This window comes from Strix aluco, chromosome 2 (genome assembly GCF_031877795.1).
Source record: "Strix aluco isolate bStrAlu1 chromosome 2, bStrAlu1.hap1, whole genome shotgun sequence".
Taxonomy (NCBI): domain Eukaryota; kingdom Metazoa; phylum Chordata; class Aves; order Strigiformes; family Strigidae; genus Strix; species Strix aluco.
In genome coordinates this window covers 71070017-71081004 of record NC_133932.1, presented here as the reverse complement: position 1 = coordinate 71081004, position 10988 = coordinate 71070017, and the positions used below count along the sequence as shown (strand labels likewise).

Genomic DNA, 10988 nt, shown 5'->3' with positions numbered 1-10988 from the left:
TTTAAGTAGACTAATTATTTGGGGGTAATTTCACATAACAAAATTTGAACAGCTTGTAAAATCCAGGAAAGAGGTACAGCACACAGCTGCTGAGTAAACGTGGATTTTAAAATACCAGGACTCCTCATGGCAAGCAAACACTGCTGGTTTTGGCAAGAGCTGACATTTACCATGGGTAGTGGAAGGAGATGCTCTAAGCTATCCTCTAGTGCTCAGGCTTCCTCAGCCTTCAAGGAAAAGCCAGTCCTGGGAAGAAAAGGAAGAAAGGAAGGATGTTAAGTAGAGTACAATCACTTTGCAGCTTTGAAAAGGTAGAATATGAAGAATAAAAAGGTAGGACATTGCTCAGGCCTAGTCCAAGATGATGTATCTGGGCAAGAGACTCTTGTGCATGAAGCCCTGGGCTTTGAAAAAATGAGGCTTCTTCACAGTAAAATAGAGAAAGCCTGAGGAGAAACATAGCAATAGCCTTCATGTGTGCAAAAGCCAGCTGCAGAGAAGTAGAAACTAATCAGATCTTCATGTCTGTGGTGAAGATAAAAAGACATAACACATCTCAGTTGCAGCAAGAAAGTTTCAGGGAGATCCCAGGGAAAACCTGCTAACACTGTGACTAGAAAAGCCCTGTAACAGATTTTGTCTGGAGGGCAGTGAAGTCTCCGGTGTTGGTAGTCTTTCAGAGCAGGAGAGGTAACTAGCTGTAAAGCATGCAGCACGACAGGGGCTGCCCTAGGGAATGAGTGGGGAAAAGCTGGCCTTCATTATGGTATCCTATAGTACGTCAGGAAAACACACTTCTGCAGGCGCAGTGTCCAACTGGAAGCAATTTCTCAGAAGGCTTCTTCGCTGGAGTCTTGTCCAACATGCCAAGAATAATAGAGGTAAACTTGATCCCTTGTTGGCTCAGCAAGCTGGGCTGGGTGATCCTGGAGGTCTTGCCAGTCCCTGTTTTCTGTGTTTCCAGGTGAGCAACACAAGCAAAGGGTCACTGTTACAGTCATGCATTTGTGACCTGTGCTAGCACAGTAATAACAAGCAAGGTTTTCCTTCTTCTTTACTGCTCTCTGACACAGGTGACTCACATGACAATATTGTCTTCCATAGGCGGGGCCCCAGACCACAAGGTCCAGTCAACAGCTGTCCCCATGGAGCGGTGTGAGCCAAAAAAAAAAAAAAAAAAAAATCAATCCAGAATAAGGTGAAAATTGATGCATTTGTGAAAGTATGGTCTGGCCTGGTGCTTGTGACAGAGACTGGATTTTGTGTGTGCCAGAGGTGCCATCTAGCTTGCTGCATCTGTACAGGATATCTGCTTACCAGCTCCACTGGATTCAAAGGCTTCACCCATGAGCACGACAATCAATTTCAGCCTATCTGAAGCACTTCAAACTACAACGGTTTGGAATAAAAGAGATCAAAACTTTGTGCAAAACCTTACTGGCCCTACTCAGAAAAAAGACTGAATTTTCTATCTTGTTTTCTCTTGTTCTGATTAGCTCCATGCTTTACTTGCTTCCTAAGGCATTACCAGAGCTGGGAGGCCACATCTCTGCAATACTCTTATTGAGCTCTGCAAATTTGGTGCCCTGAGCTGCTCCTCACTTCTGAGACGCTTTCCTGCTTCTGCACAGGTTGTGGGAAGCACAAAACTCTGTCTCTGGTTGTTCTGCTTTCTTTGGGGCGTGGGCAACAGCCAGATCAATAACTTTAGCTCCATGCTGCCTGGCTAGTAAAGCTCTTTTGGGGAGGTGTCATCAAGGATTTCCTGAAGATATAGAGCCACCCACAGTGGACAGGGAGAAAGGGAATAGCCATAGACCATGGTCCGGCAGAGGAAATCACCAAGTGGCAGCCTGATATCTGGAATTTGGGTAGCATAACCAAGTTTAACCATGCAGCCACATGTTATTCTACTGAGGCAGAACCTGCCCTGGTTTATGGACTCCCCTCTTCCTGAGGAGTCTGAGATACACAGGTGTCACAGCCTCAGTGGCAAACCCAGTTCCACGCTGCCCATGCAGGAGAGAGGGCCTTTGCCAACACAAGGTGCCTGCAAGCTATCAGGGTGGCATTGGTGCAGCACAGTGGCTTTTTTCTGTTTGAACATTGTCCCGTGCTGACATTGAGCCCAGGCTTTGCTCTTAGAGGTTTTGTTTTCTCGTGAGTTAACGACCTTTGCACTGTAGTGTTTCTCATTTAGCAGCTGTCCCAGAGCCCTGCAGAGAAACCGGTGAGAGACGCCTGGTGAGCTCGGAGGATGGCAATGGCAGGTCATTGCAGGACAATGTGGCTTCTTCCCGTTGTCCTCCTTCTCCTTCAGATGGTGCAGACAGGTACAGCCTTTGCTTTAACTTGGCTTTGTGCTGCTTTGCCTAAACCATGCAGGTAATTTTTTGACATTATTTGTGCTTTGTGGACCAGGGTGACATGAGTGAAAACATGGTAGCTTTGCTTTGTCACCCGCCTTGCTCCCATTTGTCTGCTGCAGTGCAATTATATCCAGGGCTGAGTCACTAGGGGAATACCATTTTGGACTGAAACATTTGTGTCAGTGTAAAATATGGGGTCAATATGCAGGGCTTTCAAACTGACAGCACAATCTGCTATTCTTCACGTCCTCAGGAGATGTGATTATTAAATAATCCTTACTATCCATTCATAAGCTATTGGGTGGCAAAATGAACCCCACAAGGTTTAACAGAGCAGAGGGGAACGAGAACCCTACACCATCACACACTGTGCTTGTCTAAGTCTCAACACAAACATCACATCTCCACTTGAAGAAGCGTCCCACCTGTCTTTGAGGTTGGACCCTGAGATGCTTCTCTACAGAGTAAGTGTGTGAATCATACTGCAGACGTGATGCATGCCTTGTTGTTCAGTTTTGCTGTAAAAGTCATTTGGTGATTACAGAGGGCTGTTTGGAGACAACTGAACAAACACCTGAGTCATCCACATTCCAAGAGCTGAGAGTTAGAGGGAGATTTTGACATCCCAGAGGTGAGGTGGGAAAGGTACTTAGTGGGACATGGGGTGCCCTGAGAGTCTTCAGAATGTTTCAAGAAAAATTTTCTCATACAAACATGTAGAAAGCAATTTTGAGTGCACTCGTCTACATTTGATTTTAATCAACAGACCAGAAGTGCCTGACAATACAAAGACAGTAGATGACTTTAATAAAAGTAACAGTAAAATGACAGAGTTCATGGAGGAAGTAAAGAAAAAGAACAAGAGAATAAGATTAATGTATCTTTTAAAAGAGAAAAAGATCAGGCTACTTCTAAAAAACCCCACAAAAACCCTAATCAGGGGTTCTCAACCTTTCTCTCACCACGGACCCCCTTTAAATACTTTTTGTGGCCATGGACCACCAAGACTTAATTCAAGATTTAAAGCACTAGACTGCATCAAATATTTATTTAAATTTTCTCATGAAGTGTCTTCAGGTTTGGAGAGAAGGGGAAATAAGTTAATCTGTTAATGCAGACACTCCTATTAAAATACCTTTATTGCAGTAATTCCATATGAATTTAAAATAGTGGCATCAACACTCTTCTTGCTCAAATGGCCCATTTTATGGTATTTTAACGTGCTAATTCTGAATTGGATGCTAATTTTTACATTAAAATTTGATGAAAAGTTTTTACAATTCTTCTCACCTCTCCCCTTGTTTGTCTGTGTTCAGTCACCATATATTTTCGTTTACGGGTCCAGGGCCACCACTTGGAGGAGCAGATTTCAGCCCCATTGTGGCCCTAAAGAGAGCTGTTGGATTAAGAAAATGTCCTTAAGAGAAAAACCACCTAGTTAAAGTGGGTCCTACCAACCATACCAGCACCGAATATACCAGCATGTCAGGGCAGGTGGGAGCCGGGGGCGGCTCAAGTATGAGAGAACCATTGAGGGGAAGGGGCTGTGGAAAAAGGAGGTGCAGTGCTTGCCTCAGGCCAGACCAAATGTTTCTGGTCTGGACGTCCCCCACCCCTGCTTTAAGCCTTCGTGGACCCCCTGTGATGACATCACAGCCCCCCAGGGGTCCACGGACCACAAGTTGAGAGCCACTCCCCTAAGTGTTTAAGACATATGTCCAAACTATCCCAAGGTCAGGAAAAGACAGGAGGATTAATTAAAATCATGAGATCCTTCATGACCTGACCTCCAGAAGGAAGTATAGAAAAAACTAGATCCATGTAAAAGAATTGCAAACATCCTAGCATAAAACCATAAAAGCTAAGGAATTAATACAATAAGATAAACATGATGTGAAAATCAAGAGCTGATCTAAGTATATGGATATTGGAAGAGAGACCAAGAAGAATGTTAGTGTGTTTCCAATGGAGAAGAAAGTCTTTATTCCTTAAGGTACCAGGTTACTTGTGTCCAATAAGGAGGAAAGAAACTGCTGAGTTGCACTAGTCAAGAGCAAATCATGTCAGTCTCCTTCAAGGACAGTATTACAGGCTGGGTGGCTGCTAAAGATGCAGTACATATCAGGTCTCTCCATTAAGGGAGGCTTCTAACATCATTTTATATAACGCTTTTATTGTAACAGAAAGAGAAGCATCGGTCTGGATGAAACTACTCTAAATTTGGTGCACACCTGACTGAGAAATGGTGTGAATTGGTTGAAAGATTATATGGAGTGCAGGGCTCCACACAGGTGAGCCTGAGGACCTCTGATACTTGGTATTTTTCACAGTGACATGCAAGATGGAAGAGAGTGTTTACTCACTGCATTTGTAGCTCATTCCAGAGTGGAAGGACTACCATGAGTCAAGATGAGAGTTTAAGGCAATCTTTTGAAACTGGAACAGTGGTCCAACTTAAATAGGAGGCAATTCAGTAAACACAAAAAAATATTTCACCTTTGGTTCCATAACACACAACCAAGGAAATTTGTAAAATATGTAATAAAAGCAAGAATTTTCATGAGGATGAACAGCTAGGACAAGAAGTAATGGGATCCCATCACTCTGAGGGACACTCAGGTTAGATATTAGGAAATACTTTTTTAGACATTATAAGGCTAGTTAAGGCGTGGATTAAGCTGCGTGGGTGAGCTGTGTAATCTCATTGTGAACCTGTAGGAACAGGTTAGACAGCATCTGTTAGGACTGGTTTACCTCTGCTTGCTCTGTTAGTGCCAGGAAAGCTCTCCCATTCTGCCTGTGATCTTGCAATGCCAGGGACGAGCTAAGGTGAGTAGTGTGACCCATGTACAGGTGGCAAAGGAATACTGCAAGGGTCTACCAAGAGTCTAACACTTCATTTATTACTGATACTTTAGTTGTTGGTAATTTTAGCCTCTTACCCACACCCATGTTCATCTTTGCTTTAGTACAATGCTGTTCTGGGAAGTACAGATTATCCCTTGCTTTGCCCTTAAAGAGCTGCCATTATAGCTGGGAAACACAGCATAAGATGTAAAATAATAATGGTCTACCTAATGTTGACAGTTTACCATCTCTTAAATAATGAGAGTTGCAACTCTTGTTATTACTAATGCCTTCGGCAGGACTTGTGCAGAATTTCCCAAAACGGTGAGGTGTTTGACTAGTGTTTGCAAGCAAGGTTTTATGAGCTGCTTGTGCTTTTATGGAATCACCATGAATTTGTAACCTGCCTATACATTTGTCTCCTTTGCAGTCATACCAAATGCATGCAAGGTCAACAACGGGAACTGCGAGCAATTCTGCAAAACTGAAGACAAAGAAGTCATATGTTCCTGTGCAGCTGGCTATGCCCTGGGCAATGACAACAAAACCTGCGTTCCTGTAGGTATGAAGCCACAGTTAAAGTTCATTTTATGGGACACACATCATATCTTCACCATGTTTGGGAAGTGCTGATGTGCCATTGCACCATAAAGAATAATGTCAACTGTTCATGCCTTTCACATGGCTTACTTGAGGTGTTGCCAACAAATTTAATAAAAATCTTAGCTAAAGGTCATAATTTAAGCAACATCAAATTGTGCAACTGTGAGTGATGTGCAGTAGCAAAAACAGCTCACGGAAGTGTTCTGTACAAGTGGGTGCATTCTCGGAGTGGACTGCAAAGCCCATGCCCCAGCAGGTATGTATGAAGCCGTATGAGAAACTGGTGGTTACAACGGAGGTCAGATTCCTCTTCTCTCACAGGCGGAAAGGGGCCTTTCAAGCTTCAGGAGATTTTGTTAGAAAGGAACAGGTTAGATTTATCATTGGCAAAAATTGGTGTCCATTTTCAAGGCCTCCAGGGTGTGCTGAATGCCTACAGATCCAAATGAGTAGGAACCCAAGAAACTTCTTTTACAATCTACAGTTCACAAGGACTCATAATTTTAGTGGTAGTGACATCATGTGATTGCAATTATATCTCACTTGTTTCCCCTCAAATATCACCTGTTCTATTCCCTTCTAAAGGCAGGTTTTCTGCAGTTAACATATAGTAACCAAGATACATGAATAACTACTGACTGAATTTAAATCCATCAGTTTTGCCTGCATTCAAAGTGAACATTAACAATTATTAATCTTAGTCTACTTTTCTGTCTGATGATATTTGTTGTAATGCTGTTTGTAATTTAATACCAAATTGCTGTCGTGAGCTTATAATTCCTAGCATAGAAAACTTAGCCCTGTTTTCCAATTACAAAAGATTTAATAACAGCAGGTACACAAAAATAATGATGCCAATAATGAAAGATGCTTAGCTTTTAAATACTTTGAAAATACTGAACCCATTTGCCCACTTGCTCAAAATGTGCAAGTTTTAGAAGTGGAAAATTATTTTAATTTTTCAAGCATTCTGGTCCTTTTGCATTTGCAAAGATTTTGTTAATGTCTTGAAAAATCTAGCAGAGCCAACCCTGATAAGGACACCTGCATATCTAACTGGATTGCAAAAGGCTGCTGTCAAGGAGTTTTCCTTGTGGTAAGCAAGTTTTCTCTCATTTTCCTGAAGAGTAGATTCCCTGAAAGTGACCTGTTTCCCTACAAATCATTTTCCTCCACTGTAGGTAGCTATCTTCAAAGCTAGATTTACTTTTCTGACCATGAAACTGTCCCTTATACCAAGGGCTCTGACAGACAAGCTCTGTTGAATGGCACTTCGGTGACAAAAATTGTTGTCAACAGCAATTCTCTGTCCTTCTGCTCTGCTGAAGGTTACTATCCCTTGTATGTCTCTTGGCTTGGTGCTTCAGGCACAGCGCAGGCACCATCCCCCACAGAGATGGAAGACTGTGGTCCTCCACATCCTATATATTGGCTTAAATCAGCAAGAAAGGTAGCTCTGAGCTAAAGTGAAGGCTGGTAACAGCAGCTGAGCCTTCACAGCTGTTTACTCAGTGTTATGGACAGGAACACCTTGCTCTCAGCATGTGACACATGCCTCGAAGTCCCACTACCATCCAGACATCAAGTATTAGCATTTTGATTTTGCCTTTGCAGTCAAGTTCCCGTGTGGTAAGCTTCAGAGAAATCATGAAGCCGGTCAAGAGAAAGTCACAGGAACCACAGCAATTCCAGATGCTCATCCTGAAAATGAGGAAACCACCGAGGCCCCAAGCAGCCATCCGGAGGTCACGGGGGAGGCTGGCAGTTTACCCAGAGTGTCCCCATGGCAGGTAAGGTACCGTTGTCCTGGGATGTTTAACACCTGACCCCACTCACGAGGACTGGCAGCCACTTACTCTTCATCGTGCTCATCCCTGCTTGCCAAGGGGACCTAGCTTGATTTGAGACAGACTCCCCTGGCGTCAGCATTCTGGGTGGTCGTTCCACTCCCCTGAGTACTGTGTTTCTACACAGGTCTCCTACCATGAATGATGTTGTGCCTCCTTTTCTGCATCAAGCAAATTCTGGGAGGGGGAGGCTAGGAGAGAAGTTGGGTTGCAGATACGGGACGTAGAGATGGGTGAGCCACAGGGCCCCTTCCCTGCCAGCCACCCCGTTGTTTGGGTTGCAGTGTGGTGGTATCAGAATAGCCTGAATTCCTGTTGTGGCCAAGACTAAAGTGAAACAAAAAAACCCAAGTAGGAACAGTGCTATTACAATATTAGCTACATTTTGTTCAAAAAATAGCAAACAAAAACTGTTGGTAAAATAACTGAATGCACAAACTCTGCTTTGAGCCAGGAAAAAGGTCTGTCTTGACAAGTTTCCTGCTGTGGTGGCTACACCTCAGTGGAACTCTCACCACCTCTGAATGAAGAATGCCTTTGACAGAAAATACATGTGAAAATCTCTACTTTAAGAAAACTACTTGAATCTCAGCTAGCTGTTCAGGATTTCTCTGTACATATGTTTCTGTGCTTTAGCTTTTCTTCTCTCTCTTGCAGGCTGTTCTACTAGCAGATGAGTACAATGAATGGTTTTGTGGGGGGACAATTCTGAATGAGTATTTTATACTTTCTGGAGCTCATTGTGTTCAACAGGTTGAAAACTTACAGGTTATTGTGGGTAAGTGCTTCTCATTTTGCCCTTTACTACAAAAATAAACTATCCCGTGTTCTAGTCTCCACATGCAAGACACTGAACTCTGTCAGAGTTTTTCTTACCCTCATTATTTCTCACTGCCTTATCTTGTCGCAACTGACAGTGAAATACATATTAACTTTGTTGAATGGACAGTTTCGGTAAGCTTGGCTTGGCCTAGTGAAGCTTTGTACATGACAGAAGCCAAGTATAAACTGAGAAGGTATGCAGGCAAGTAAGGTTGAGCTGATGTAGTTAAATTTGTCTAACATTACACCTTTAGACAATTTCCTTTGTTAGCCAAACCTTGAAGAATTCCAGATGCCTCATTCAGATGTTAGCAATAACTGTTTTGACAGCATGTAGATACCAACCTTAGACTGTTTCATACTTGAAACCTCTAATTTATTATTTATTAATGTCACTTATGACAAAGTAGTTTATCACAAGTTCTAGGCACTGAAAAATGGTGTTCTGAGTCGTAAAAATTGTACTCAGCCTACAACAGTAAAGCAAAAATTGTGTTTGCCTAAACTTCAATTGTCTGTCCATTTAATTCCCAAAGAAACTTCATACAAATTGAGAAAGACTAAATGTATATAAACTTGTAAATTTTTGTATGCAGAACGTTAAAGTTTTAAGAGACAATGAATATCTATTTCCTATTTAAATCTGTTTGACTATGTTGCTCTACAAATTATGGGGCAAGACCCTTCTGTGTTGAGGCTTTTGGTGGTATATTGTAAGAGTGCCATTAGGAATATTGTGATGAAGCCCAAAACTTTATATCAAAGCTTTCATTGAGAGCATTATTCTGATAGCAAAGTTCTGATTTTCTACTTGCTTGGCATTTTGGCAGCCCTCTAAAACCCCTCAAAATGGGTATAAAATGCTACAGCATCAGGACTGGTCTATTTTATTTGTACAGTACAATGCCTATAAGAAGTGCAAGGAACTTTGGTCCCTTTATTTAATGAGGTGCAGCTTAGACTTGCTGGTATTGTCTTATTAACAACTGCTTTAATACTCTGGCACAGGGATGGTGGACAAAGAAAAGGAAGAGCCAAGTAGAGCAATGCACAGAGTGGAAAAAATAATTTCACATCCTAAATTTGATAAAAAAACTTTTGATAGCGACATAGCCCTTCTCAAATTAGAAGAACCTATCACATTTTCTGAGGATGTTGTCCCAGCATGCCTTCCAGAAGAAGACTTTATTAAAGACATTCTGATGAAACAGACGTTTGGAATTGTCAGTGGCTTTGGAAACACATTTGAACGTGCAAAGCCAGTCAAAAGAATGAAAGTGCTTCAAATCCCTTATGTGGACAGGGACACGTGCAGGCTCGCCCTTAATAGCCCGGTCACAAAAAACATGTTCTGTGCAGGTTATGATAAAGATGGAAAAGATGTCTGCCAAGGAGATGGAGGAGGCCCCCATGTAACCCAATACAATGGCACTTATTTTGTTACTGGTATCATCAGCTGGGGAGAAGGGTGTGGAAGGCAAGGGAAGTACGGAGTATACACCAACTTGTCAAAGTTCCTACCCTGGGTAAGAAGTGTTTTAACAGAGGACTCTTAATGATTTGACATTTAATCAACCTTACTGTCTAAGCCATCAGATCTGATCCCTAAGTACTATTTTCTTCTTTTTAACATGCTTACTAAAATTCTGATAGTTTGTGCCTCCCTTAAGAAGGACATATTCCTTCATGAGCTAATGCCTGGTTTTCAGAAGGTGGGCTTGGATTTCCAGCAGAGCTTGATGGTTTTGGACAATAATGAGATTTCTTCAAATGGTTTAGGAACTTCCCTGCTCTTGCTGTGATAACCTAAATTTGTCTTTTGGAGGCTTTGCCTGTGCTGATAAACCCCCTCCCATTGCAATGAAGGTTGGAACTAACTCAGAATTTCTGTGGCAGTACATGCTTTACTAGAAACAAACTAGACTAGGATAATATCAAAGTAAGACAGTATCAGAGTAGGACAGCATTTTAAAAGCCTCTGGAAAAACTACTTAATTTTCCAGATTTATATACCTATACACAGAAAAAGTCAGAAAATGTGAAAACCACCCATGTATCCACACAAGTCTAAATAACTGGGCATGTCACTAAATCAAATGAGTTGTTAGATGAAGCTCATTGAATTGGAAAGGCTTGCTCATCATCACCAAAATCACAGGTGTTCTGATATTTTCCTGCTTTCGTTCTGAGATACTTTCTTCACCAGCGTTACTGATGTCATGATTTTGTCTACAATAAAGTGAATGCATTGCATACCCTACAAATTGCAATATTGTTGTTTGTCATCATTTAAATAAAGTGTTATTTAAATTATTCCCAACTAAAGAGTTTTTAAATCTACAAGAATAAATAATCTTTCCAGGCTAAAAAAAGCCTGACTCTCTAATCAGCTGAACCTGACATCCTCTGTCTGCCTTATTTCAATCCAGAGGGAAAAAGACTTGTTTTTCAGCCAGCTCAGTGGTCCATAAAAATGGTGAAGTAGATATTAAGATGTTTG

At 41.9% G+C, this 10988-nt stretch overlaps 1 protein-coding gene across 1 annotated transcript; it reads left to right on the top strand.

The window, feature by feature from the left end:
- The first annotated feature begins 404 nt into the window (after positions 1-404).
- On the top strand, positions 405-10746 carry LOC141919516 (coagulation factor X-like). Its single transcript, XM_074815247.1, has 5 exons — positions 405-2333; positions 5647-5778; positions 7434-7609; positions 8324-8444; positions 9497-10746. The coding sequence occupies exons 1-5, from the start codon at positions 2258-2260 to the stop codon at positions 10042-10044; spliced, it is 1053 nt and encodes a 350-aa protein (XP_074671348.1). The 5' UTR covers positions 405-2257; the 3' UTR covers positions 10045-10746.
- The last annotated feature ends 242 nt before the right edge of the window (positions 10747-10988 follow it).